Source organism: Periplaneta americana, chromosome 3 (assembly GCF_040183065.1).
Source record: "Periplaneta americana isolate PAMFEO1 chromosome 3, P.americana_PAMFEO1_priV1, whole genome shotgun sequence".
Taxonomy (NCBI): Eukaryota; Metazoa; Arthropoda; class Insecta; order Blattodea; family Blattidae; genus Periplaneta; species Periplaneta americana.
This window is the reverse complement of record NC_091119.1, coordinates 200,057,569-200,070,938: the sequence shown is the minus strand read 5'-3', so window position 1 is coordinate 200,070,938 and position 13,370 is coordinate 200,057,569. Positions and strand designations below refer to the sequence as shown.

At 35.9% G+C, this 13,370-nt stretch overlaps 1 protein-coding gene across 5 annotated transcripts in view; it reads right to left on the bottom strand.

The window, feature by feature from the left end:
- The window catches only part of Dlic (dynein light intermediate chain), a 53,092-nt gene that overhangs the window by 11,951 nt on the left and 27,771 nt on the right, over window positions 1-13,370 (bottom strand). For 3 of the 5 annotated variants that reach the window (XM_069822491.1, XM_069822492.1, XM_069822493.1), the window contains exons 8-9: window positions 8,293-8,493; window positions 5,965-6,079 (exon numbers count right to left, since the gene is read on the bottom strand). In XM_069822491.1, the coding sequence (XP_069678592.1) occupies window positions 5,965-6,079; window positions 8,293-8,493 (316 nt within the window). Of the gene's footprint in view, window positions 1-5,891; window positions 6,080-8,292; window positions 8,494-13,370 lie in introns of all 5 variants that reach the window. The other 2 variants (XM_069822494.1, XM_069822495.1) reach the window with 1 other exon arrangement.

Here is a 13,370-nt window from a genome sequence, read left to right as displayed (position 1 = left end):
GCTTAAGTATTGCTATTCAACGCGGAAATGCAATGAGCGTTTTGGGTACTCTTCCAGAGTCCAGCCCTTTGGACGAACTTTTTCTCCTGTAAAATTTTTTATCTCTATGTAAATGTCTATATTTAGTGTTTATATATGTGTAATTGTAACAGTGAAAATATTGTTAATCCAATAATTTTTTATTTATTTATCAAAAACAATTGAATAACTATAGTTCATGTAGTGATTAAATATAGCGAATCTTACAGAAAGAGAACGAATTGTAATAGTGATGATGATCAGCTGTGGTGATAAGAAGATCCAAAAAGAGGTTAGTACCTTATTTAATGAAATGCGTCCAGAAAGAAACATTTTTCATTCTACAGCATCTGAGTTTTTACGAAGTTCAATGAAAACTGGATCTGAAATTCAGTTATTTTTTTTAGCTTCATTTTTGTCTATGATTATTTAAATCACTGTCCCTTTATTCTCATACTCATAAATTGATATACTGAAGAATTTTTTGTCTTTATGTACACACACACACACACACACACACACACACACAAAAAAATATATATTTTGTGCACTCTGGGACAGTTTTTACAAACATATTCAAATATTTCCCTTCTCACTCCATATAATGATCGTATACAGAGCTCTTCTTCTTCATGAAATTAAACATAGAAAAGCTACAAGCAATGTTCAATATTTTTTACTCACCTTGTATACATTGCTATATACTATTACATTAGAATATAATATAACAAAATTCATCATTTCTACTTCAAATGAGACAAAATTTAGCATTACCGATATCCAATAACATTTCAATACAAATGCAATCACATTTTATGAAAAATTTATCATAAATTTATGGCAATATATACAGTATTACATCGAAATTACTGAAAATTAACTTATGTGCAAATACAGAGAAAATGAAAAGAATAATGTATGAGGGAAAAATCCACTGAATATATATCTGACAATTTATAGTCAGGAAGATAATGTTAAGTATACCAAATTAAATTTCGAGAAACAAAAAACGTTACTCTGTGAGGGAAAATCTTGAGAGGAATTCTTAGAAACTGGTTTATAGGACTTTAATAAGTTCAATATCAAAACCTCCCCTCAAATTGTGCACATTGTTGGATCTTCACAGCCTGCTCGAACACATCCTTGAACTTAATGGCTGCTTATATAAACTGCCTGCTAATTCAATGGTCAAACATGAATAGAAAATTTGTCACTAGATGGCAACTCCTACCAGCTAATGAAGTTGCCTGTGGATATAGGTTCTATGCTTTATGTTTGTTGTATGTGATTAAAATATTACTTTGTTTTGCGACTCTAATAGCTTCTTCTTCCTCTTCATTAATTCATTACATTCTTTGCTTTTCAAAGAACAAGAAAACTGGAAAATTTTTTCCGTGTGGAACTTCCTTACATTACTAAGTAGAGGTTTCACGAATTTATCCACAAGAGATTCTGAGGGTTATTATTCCTAACACACTTCAATATGTGAGCCGTTCAGAGCAGAAGTGGTGTAAGTCAATTAGGTAATGAGGTTTAAAGTAAAAATTCTGTAAAATACAGGGCAAAGTAGCAATTAACATGTCCTTCTTGCTATCCACTGACTACTAATAGTTTAAATAAATTGAATATTAATTGCTACTTTGCGCTATATTTTACAGAATGTTTACTTTAACCCTCATTACCCATTTTTGACTTCTCTCAACGGCTCATGTCACACTGGCACAAAATAGATAGAACAAAACTTTATTTTTTCATAGTTTGAAGCAGACATATGGATGAACATAGTATGTTTTCTTTTTTAGTAGGTTATTTTACGACGTTTTATCAACATCTTAGGATATTTAGCGTCTGAATGGGATGAAGTTGATAATGCCGGTGAAATGAGTCCAGTGTCCAGCACCGAAACTTACCCAGTATTTACTCATATTAGGTTGAGGGAAAACCCCAGAATAAACCTCAACCAGGTAACTTGTCCTGACCAGGAATCGAACCCGGGTCATCTGGTTTCGCGACAAGATGTACTAGCTGTTACTCCACAGGTGTGGACTAGCATGTTTGGTGCTGACATCTACCGTTTCAGCGAAAACATTGTTAGATAAGCATCCATCAGATGCGTTCAAGCAGGTGGTGCAGCAGATAGACAAAAAAAATAAATAAATAAATAATGAAATAATAGTTATTTATACAACCAGTCGAACTTCGTATCATGAGAGCTTCATTTATCAGCACAAGTGATGTAAAGTTCCTTGACCCTCTAGTTGCGTACGTGATTTTTACAACACCTTCACATGAAGTCTAAATAAATATATTAAAGATAATAATTAAAATATCAGAGCTAGCGCCTGACAGCTGAATGTCTTCTGTTCTGTTTCTATAGTTACGATCGTCGAATGTTTTGTGTTGTGTTCCTAAGACTGCAAACAAATAATGGAGCCAATTTAATTAAAAACATTGTTTTTGTAAACAAAAATATGAGTGGCTGTATTCAAGCTGATGTTCGCCTTAAAAAAAAACTTTACAAGAGAAGAGGTAGGAAATGTATATTTTTTGTGCGAGATCGTGCTTATTTGCTTGTTTTCCGCACAGAACCAATACGCGGTAAGTGTGAAATACCACATTCAGTATTCCCAACGTAACACACATAACAATTTCCCTCTTCTTACAGCTTAAGCGCGACATTCATTTTACTGCTTCAAGCTTTTAACATATTATTTTTAGAGACGTTTAACATAGTAATAATTATAAATTGGAAACTTACCACTGCAATTTCGCCTAAATTGCAATGTTAATTATTATTTTTAAATATTTGCAAAAGTTAAGTAAAGTCTACTACTCCACGAAACTTATTGCATTCCTGATACAAGTAACATTAAGGAAGCCGTGAAAAAATCAACAAGATTCCAGATGCCGATGTTATTACTGCAATATGTCATATAAATAATATTGTTAAAATATTAAAATGAAAAATAAATCATTACATAACCTTACCGTTTGTTCTAAGTTCGCATTTATAGACTGGGGGGGGAAAAAAAAAGACAAGACGTATATCACGGCCTGCTGGAGTATAGTAAACACAGAAAACATTTTATAGCAACAATGTTGAAGAAAGATATTTTGGGTTTCCGAAGTTGCCGTCATTAAACAGAAACCAACATGGAGATTTCATTGCAACTAATTAGAAATTCGTCTTTCAGGTATGTAATAAACGATCTTCGCACAAAATAATGTACGATACACGAGCGGTATGTTTGTTTTCATGTTCTCAGAAATTAAAAAAGCTCAACTATGTTTCGCTTTTTCAATCTTTTCCTCGACCATGAAAACGTCAACACACCACTCTTGTAACGTATATTACTATTACTTCTTATGGGGAGAGGATGGTATTTTTTTAACTTTTTTCCTATTTTGTGTAAAATATTAATTTTTTGTATGTAGAGAGCTCATAGCTGTGGCAACTCAACCAAATAAAAATATTAAAAAAAAAAAAAAAAAAATTCTTTGGGGGCCCAAATTTGAAAAAAATATACCCAATGCAGGACTGTACTAAAACAGATATATCTAAACCGTTTTCAAAGATAGATTCAAACAGTTTTTTGCAATGTATTTCCAAAAGCATGTTCTACAAACTGTCTGTAACAGAATTTTGATATTAGTCCCTACGTTTGTAAAATAAACAATTAAAATTTAATAACAATTTTCTGATTTCCTTTCTTGCAAACAAACGGACGTTATACTATGCATTCCACACAGAGTATTTTAAAGATTTTTTTTTTAATTTACTCATTTTTCACCAAAAAATACCATTCTCTCCCCTTAAGTTTTTACACGTTAAATCACACCTGGGTCCACAGGATTACGAGTCCACTGCTCTAGCTAGGGAATTGCCATAGCAGCTCTACTGAAATAATTGAAATAGAGTGTGAGAATGGAATTACAGGGTGAAAACAGAAGCACTCCGAAGAAAAATCAGTCATCTTAAGTCAGTGTTCTGCTAACTGCGCTAGCAATGCAGCCATTTTGTAAGTTACCTGGATATGAAATCTCGAACATCTTATTCAGTGACCCTGAGTATCCAATAAAACAACTTTTCAGTCTTTCCATAACTACTATAATTAACCATGTGCTTAAGATTTCATTACAACGAAATTTGATCTAAGACGTTAATTTCACAAAATGTCATTAAAATTCGTTGCAACAGTATTTTACATAACATAAAGTAAATAAAAGAATAAATAAATAAATGTTCTCTTCACTATTATATACAGGGTGGACCATTTAAGTTGATATTGTACAATATCTCCAAAACTAAGCGTTGTACAAATAAATGTCTTGAATAAAAGTTGCTTGATATTATGGGGGAAAGTAAATGCCATTTGTCGTGTTTTATTTTGAGAACGTTTGGATGGTCATTTGAGGGTCAAGGTACGTTTTTTAAATGGGAACAAATATTTTTTATTTTGTTTTCTTATTCCTCATCACAAAATAGACAGATTTTGTAAAACCATTTCGTAGTACATGGTTCTTTCACTGGTGTAGACAATTAAACATTGATGAAAGATAGGTACACAGAGTATCACCACTGTACGGGTATTGGTAACCATGGAAACATAACAACGACGCCATTTCCTCATATTCTGTCGTATACTTCAGCGCTCCACGATTGTGTTCTGTTTCCAAATCACGTAAGCATAAGCATGAATGTTTGGAGTTTGCAAACTTTCATGTTAACGTCTTACAGTAATGTTTATGTCAATGCTTATGTGAATCATTGTGAATGATCCCATTTGGTAGCCTGGTCGCAAACTTCTGTGTTTATGTTACGGTTATGTTTAATTTTCATTGTGAATGGGCCTTTAAACGACTTGCATGGAACTGATGGTTGTTACTCAGTAATCGCTAATTGTAGGTACGTACCACCAGTGGATCCACCTGGACTCGAAGGCGACTGCAAGTACACTAACGACAGATACAAGGAAACCGTCCTACTGTGGAAAGTAAACAAAACAATGGACACAATGTCTCATAGCCTCCTTGCCTACTGTGATGCTGGACTGTTTCGAATGGGTCCAACCATTCATAATTTTTGTTGTTATTTACGTTGGTGTATCCTTCACCTGACATAATCAGGAACATTAAATCCAGACATTTGAGATAGGCTGGGCATGTAGCACGTATGGGCGAATCCAGAAATGCATATAGAGTGTTAGTTGGAAGGCCAGAGGGGAAAAGACCTTTGGGAAGGCCGAGACGTAGATGGGAAGATAATATTAAAATGTATTTGAGGGAGGTGGGATATGATGGTAGGGACTGGATTAATCTTGCTCAGGATAGGGACCAATGGCGGGCTTATGTGAGGGCGGCAATGAATCTCCGGATTCCTTAAAAGCCAGTAAGTTAGTTAAGTTAGTTATTTACGTTGGTGTAAGAACAATTATTGCAAAGTGCTTCATACAAAAGTTGTTTAGTTTTTTATGAGGAATGAGAAAACAACATAAAAAATGTAGGTTCCTATTTAAAAAAATTAAATTGACCCTAAAATAACCATCACATCGTCCTCCAAATAAAACACGACAAATGGCATTTACTTTCCCCTATAATATCAAGCAACTTTTATTCAAGACATTTATTTGTACAACGCTTAGTTTTGGAGATATTGTACAGTATCAACTTTAATAGTCCACCCTGTGTATATATAAAAAAATAAAGGTTATGCAGCTTAGATATGCCCCTCTGACATAAAAGAAATTAACTTCATTGTCCAGTTTTTGTTGTCTGAATTCATTTACAAGGCATAATTATGAACAGAAGTGCCAACAGAAAGTTGCAAGTGACAAGAATTGCACCCTTCACACCACGCATGCCTTTGTCATTACCTCTATTGACTGTAGACACCATGGTGTCCACATGGTCAAGTTATTCAAGTTTTGACAATTCCATTATCATCACCTGACATTTTGGGCGCCGGAGAACCAGCTCCAGTCTTCTTGTGCAGGAGAGAGTTAAAGAAGTTGGCGAGTACGCCTTCCCCACTACCAGCCACGCCAGGTTTGCTTCCGTCGATCTGTTAACAGATGAAATGCCATCACAATTTGGAACCAAGATCATTCTTGACAACCACGGTACTGAATAAATTCTTTTATTTCTTTTGTTAAGTTGATACTTAAAACAAGAAAAGAAAATTACGTAAGTTACACAAAGTAATGACAAAGTATTGATTCAAAAACGCAGAACAATAAATCTACAATGCCCTAGAAAGACCAATGTTTTCGTATGGCAATGGCTTGGACCATATCGATGGTGTTCAAGTGAAAGGGCTTAACTGTCATTTTTTTTAATGTAACTTTTTTTGCTGTAACTGGTGTAATTACTTAAAATTCAATTACAAAACGTGAAGACATGTTCTTGACAACCTTTTTAACAATTTATGTTTACATTCCTTCATATAACGTAACTAAAGATAATGTGTTAAAATTAATAATTAAATTTTAATAATTATAATGACTATTACACTTTTACTACGTCATACTACTTTTGACCAATAAAATGGTACGAAAGGACGTATTTCAACCAATCATGGCTGCTTATCGCACAATTTTATCGCGTCCCTAGCATTTGTTTAATTTTATTGCGTTCCTAGCATTTGTTTAATTTTATCGCGTCCCTAGCATTTGTTTAATTTTATTGCGTCCCTAGCATTTGTTTAATTTTATCGCTTCCCTAGCATTTGTTTAATTTTATCGCGTCCCTAGCATTTGTTTAATTTTATCGCGTCCCTAGCATTTGTTTAATTTTATCGCGTCCCTAGCATTTGTTTAATTTTATCGCTTCCCTAGCATTTGTTTAATTTTATCGCGTCCCTAGCATTTGTTTAATTTTATCGCGTCCCTAGCATTTGTTTAATTTTATCGCGTCCCTAGCATTTGTTTAATTTTATTGCGTCCCTAGCATTTGTTTAATTTTATTGCGTCCCTAGCATTTGTTTAATTTTATCGCGTCCCTAGCATTTGTTTAATTTTACTGCGTCCCTAGCATTTGTTTAATTTTACTGCGTCCCTAGCATTTGTTTAATTTTATCGCGTCCCTAGCATTGTTTAATTTTATTGCGTCCCTAGCATTTGTTTAATTTTATCGCGTCCCTGGCATTTGTTTAATTTTATTGCGTCCCTAGCATTTATTTAATTTTATTGCGTCCCTAGCATTTGTTTAATTTTATCGCGTCCCTAGCATTTGTTTCTTTGTTTGCCAACATTTCAAACTGCGCTGGTCTGGACATCAAAAAAAAAAAAAAAAAAAAAAAAAAAAACAGAAAATTACAAACCACTCCAGTCGATGCACAGCACTTTCAAATATGACTCGCATTGGCATTCAAGAACAAGAATTAATGAAGATCACTGGTCATACCTATGCATCTTCCTTGAAATTCTATTTACAAATAAATGAAGAGCACCATTCGGAAATCCTGAATAAGTTGAGGAATACATCATGTACATCGAGTTGCACTTCTTTTACGCACACGTCTAATATAACACTAAAACATTCAAATTTGAAAACTGTACTTTCAATAATTGTTTCTTTTAAAATTATTCATGTTTATTTTTTTATTTCATCATCCCTAATTAAAAGTTTTCTAACACTTGCCAGGTTAAATAAATCATCATTATTATTATTATTATTATTATTATTATTATTATTATTATTATTATTATATTATTTAGGTTATGTTTGTTATAGCTTCTGCTATATGATATTATGGATAGTCACGTATCAGAGATTGTTTAATACTAGGATTTATTGAAAATCATCTGTCAAGTGATGTTGATTACTGGGATCCGGATAACTGAAGTGGAATGCAAATGTTTTAATAAAAATGAAATTGAATCAAGAAAGCCTTCTTGACTAGTAACCGTCCACAGAGTTCAATGAAGATTCCATAGTTGGCACACCTGATAACATCACATAATTATTACAGTCACGGTAATAATTATAACACACCACTGCCATCTAGCATGCATCTAGCGTAATATTTGTAATGTTGAGATGGTACAATAATATATTAATTGAAGACAGTTGTATTTTCGTAAGTCAATTAATATTTTATTGTATTGGAGTACTTCGTTACTTCTAATCTTTAAATACTTTCTTCTAATCGTGTAATAGTCAATTAAATCCCACTAGAGTTTTGATTTTCTCTAGATAAATCTGGTCGTGTTCCACTCGCAGATTTATCGATAAAATCAAAACCTCTAGTGAGATTAGTGTTGATAAATTGTGTACCTTTTTCGGTGATCCCAGCTGCCCCTGCACACCAGGTGAGCCCCTGGTGGGCCTGTCTACTGTCTTTTGCACACCGGCTGGTGTTCGCATTGGAGAGGAATCCTGCCGCAGACTTGGTGCTCCCTGCTGCAGCAGTTGCAACTGCCTCGTTAGGAATGACTGCTCGTCTTCTGCCTGCGTTTCCGATTCCCGAGTTACAGGCTGAAAAAATCATCCAGCATATCCATCAAACTTTCTAATATTAACAACATAAAACCAGATTTTATTGCAATAAAATCATTTTCTTTCTGTATCTCTCGAACTTCATAATCATGTAGATTCTTTTCACTTTCATTGACATTCAGTGCCATTGAGAAGTCACTCCACAGCCCTGGTGCTGCTTGCCGGCCACGAGAGGGTTGGTATTCCTCCGTTCCCTTCACAATCCTTCCAGACCAGCAGCTAGCCCTGCTAAAGGTTGGTGAGTGTAGTTGTTCAGTGAATCAAAATGTTTTCTATTGAGAAACGTGTGTTTTTAGTGGATGTTTTTACTGAACGTGGCAATTACACAGTAAAAGTGCAACAAAAGTTCGCCAAGAACTTTCCCAATTCAATAGTTATTAGAGGAGAAAAATTCGCTCCAGCTCCAGGGATCGAACTGGGGTCCTTGGTTCTATGTACCAAGCGCTCTAACCACTGAGCTACGTCAAAGTTCAATCCACAGCACCGGATCGAGTCGAATTGTTACAGTATAAGTCATCAGATTTCTGAAGTTGGCAGGTATGCTTGTATTAGAGATAAAGGTAAAGGTAAAAGGTAAAGGTTTCCCCCTAACATGCCATGAAGGCACTTGGGGGGCATGGAGGTAGAGCCCCATGCTTTCCATGACCTCGGCACTAGAATGAGGTGGTGTGGTCGGCACCACGCTCTGACCGCCTTTTACCCCCGGGAAAGACCCGGTACTCAATTTTATAGGAGGCTGAGTGAACCTCGGGGCCGTTCTGAAAGTTTGGCAACGAGAAAAATCCTGTCACCACCTGGGATCGAACCCCGGACCTTTCAGTCCGTAGCCAGCTGCTCTACCAACTGAGCTACCCGGCCCCTGTATTAGAGATAGCATTAGAAAATATTATATATATATATATATATATTTCTAAATTATAGACATCAGCTCAAAGAATTTGAGTGACCACAAGGGTCCTGAATACAATAAACATGTACAATATAATGTGATGTGACACATTAAAGAAAAAAGAAAGTTAATTGTTGAAGGCAAATATAAGTGGATTAATTGAAATAGAGATGATGATGTAATATCTGAAGAGAGTCCTTGATAATATTTATAAGGGCAGACATTATATAATCAAAAGGAATGTGAAGTTTCTTAAGATAATTCCATGTGAATTTTGTAATAGAACCTCTACTGCCAAACAGCAAACCAATGACGGACCATTGTTTAAGAGGGACGTTGTACTTTTGAGAAAGATACGGCAGACAAGGTTCATATATGGACTTCTTCTCAATATCAACTTCGGTGGCCTGATTTAGGTTCCTTTCGAAACAGATAGAAGGGTCAAGAACAAGAGCCCGTTTTAAGCGTCCGTTAATAGCAACAATGTCTGCCCGTCTAAGAGAACCATCTGATGGTACACAAGGTACTTCCTCATGAATCTCCCAATTTAAAGTTTTTAACGATGTCGCCAAAGCATGTCGTACACGATGATGTCTAGCATTGATCAGCAGCTCGCCTTTGGGGCATTGTCCAAGCACGTGTCCAAGTGTTTCAAGCTCGCTACAGTCTGGATGACGGCAGCGGGTTGTGCTTAGAGTTCTGCCCGGTATTGCGCGAACCGCCGAAATATTGCTTGACATTTTTAAAGCATTGGTCCATTCTGAGGAAGAGAGGCCCTTTCGATTGCTTACCCATGAGTTAGCCTTGGGGAGATCACTATAAACAATAACCCCTTTACCAAGCAAGGTCTGGTTTGTCCAAGTTTTGAATGCGTCATTTCTTAAGTGTTTACGAATTTTACGACCTGACCAGTTGATAGCATCAATAGTTGTGATATTCAATTTTAACAGAGCAGAAACTTTTTCGCTTACAAGGTCCTTAACATTGTGGAGATGGCAGTCATCAACACGAAGAGTATTACAGATATTTATGTGTTGTACATATTGTCAATACTTTTTCTAATAGCTAATACAATCTTTCAAAGTTTTTAAAACCACTGGATATTCCATTTTAATACCATGCTACTGTACATGAAATATATTTAGATAATAAAATAACAGATTGTACTGGAAATAAGAACAGGACAACAAATACAGTTGTAGAGAAGATTCACTGGCACTGACTCAATGACATATATAGACACAGCTTCCATTTCATGCAGTAAAGAGTATACCATGCCTAACCTATAGTGTTTATATGCTAAAACAAATGCTTGTAGCACTGCCCACAGAGGAGGAGTATGAAATGAAATATCATTGGTTTACAAGCAAAACACATTAAGTCAAAATTATTACTTTTGAGAAAAAGGCGTTTTCTTCTAAAAAACTGAATCCTCAAAATATTATTTTTTTAGTAAGTTGTTTCTGTTTATTTTAGTAGGTTATTTTACGACTCTTTACCAACATCTTACGTTATTTAGCATCTGAATAAGATGAAGATGATAATGCCGGTGAAATCAGTCTGGGGTCCAGCACCGAAAGTTACCCAGCATTTGCTCATATTGGGTTGAGGGAAAACCCCGGAAAAAACCTCAGTCAGGTAACTTTCCCCGACCGGGAATCGAACCCGGGCCACCTGGTTTCGCGGCTAGACGTGCTAACCATTACTCCATAGGTGTGGACGTTTCTGTTTAAGTGTATTTTATTTTCCAATTATGAGTTTATACACATACACGAGGGGGATCCAGGAAATAACGACCGTTTGCGCATACCCGCCACGCAGCTGACTCCCCTTCCTTGTTTGAAGGTCAACTGGCTTCCTTAACATGTGTTCTCATAATGTTGTGAGTACTGGTTGCAACAAGTCGCCATTGTACATTTTGTGTTACTTCAAAATGAACGACGTGATTGATAATCCCGCCGACTGTGAGGTGAGGAGTGTGATTCGATTTTTGAATGCCCGACATTTGAAACCTGCAGAAATTTACCGGCAATTGAAAGAAGTGTATGGTGATACTGTAATGAATGAAATAAATGTGAGAAAATGGTGCGAAATGTTCAACAATGGGCGAACAAATGTCCACGATGAAACTCGACCAGGACGCCCATCACTCATCACAGAAGACTAAAGTGAACGACAGAATCTTGCAAGACAGGCGCACATCACTCGACGAATTGCATATTGCCTTTCCTGACATTTCTCGTTCTTTGCTTGGTGAAATTGTGTCGCAACATCTTGGCTACCACAAAATCTGTGCACGATGGGTTCCACGGCAACTGAGTGACCAACACAAAACTCAGAGAATGGCCTCAGCATTGACATTCTTGATGCGATATCACACAGATGGAGACACCTTTCTTGATCAAATTGTGACTGGTGATGAGACCTGGGTGTCTCACAACACCCCAGAGACCAAGCGCCAATCACGTCAGTGGCATCATCCCTCATCACCCAAGAAACCGAAAAAATTCGAACAGACTCTCTCAACACAAAAAGTCATGGCTACTGTCTTTTGGGATCGCAAAGGTGTTCTTTTGCTGGATTTCATGCCAAAAGGCACTACGATCAATGCAAATCGTTATTGTGAGACTTTACGAAAACTACGGCGAGCCATCCAAAACAAGAGGCGAGGAATGCTTTCGAGAGGAGTTGTGCTTCTTCACGACAACGCCCGCCCGCACTCTGCTGCTTCAACTCGAGAATTGCTGGATCAATTCGGTTGGGAAATCTTTGATCATCCACCCTATAGTCCAGACCTTGCTCCTAGCGATTTTCACCTTTTCACTAAGCTGAAAGACTTTCTGGGTGGTACGCGTTTTGGAAGTGATGAAGAGTTGAAGAAGACAGTGAACACCTGGCTTAATGAACTGGCGGCAGAGGAGTATAACACGGGAATTCTAAAGCTAGTGAACAGATACGACAAATGTTTAAATGTAGGTGGTGATTATGTAGAGAAGTAAAGGAAGCTTCAGTTATGTAACAGACTTTGTTTTTTGAAATAAATATTTTTTTTTTTTAATTATTACAACAAAACAGTCGTTATTTCCTGGATCCCCCTCGTATTATGAGCATTACATACACCTTTCTCTCAGAAGTATTATTTTTTACTTATTGTGTTTTGCTTGTAAACCGACAATATAAAGGTAATTGGATGGTAAGATATGAAAATAAATCCACGGTCTAAGAAGTCTGGCAGGAATCAAGAAGAGAATAAAAATAGTTAAATGGCCTCATAAAGTAGAAGAAGAAGATAAAGATGACCGAGATGATGAAGAAGAAAGATGACTGCTATCATTTTTTAATATTAACAACAACAACAATATATGACAAATACAGTTACAAATCTGACAGGGGTGATCAAATTACAGTAGAATCCCTCTTACCCGGTACCAAAGGGGCCAGGCTAGTTCCAGATACGAGATTTTGCCGGATAATTGAATAAATACCGATATATACAAAAAAAAAAAAAAAAAGTTCATATTTCAAGGTGCCAAATGTTGAAACTGCAGCCATGTGAACCTTATTTCTCTGTCACTTGCTCATAACTGAATAAACATAAAAACTGTGTGGAATAATACACTAATGTTAGGTTCGAATATTCACTGAAAATGAAAGTTCGTGCAAACTTCCTAATGTGGCAACACTGACGGCCCAGACTGTGGCAATGTGGCAGATTTGAACTTTTTTTTTTGGCCCAGCCAAATGTGCCGTTGCTTTGGTATTGCCGGTTATTTGGATGTCAGTTATGAGGGATTTTACTGTACTATTATGTCAAGCACTTAAGAGAAAATAGAGTGTAATTGTAAGATAATTCAATAAAATATTTAAATAAAATCTAAAAACAAAAGTAACATAGTATTATAAGAAATATTTACTTTAAACACTGCATTTCTGCTTCATAAATACAAATAACTATGCAGAAGGTCAA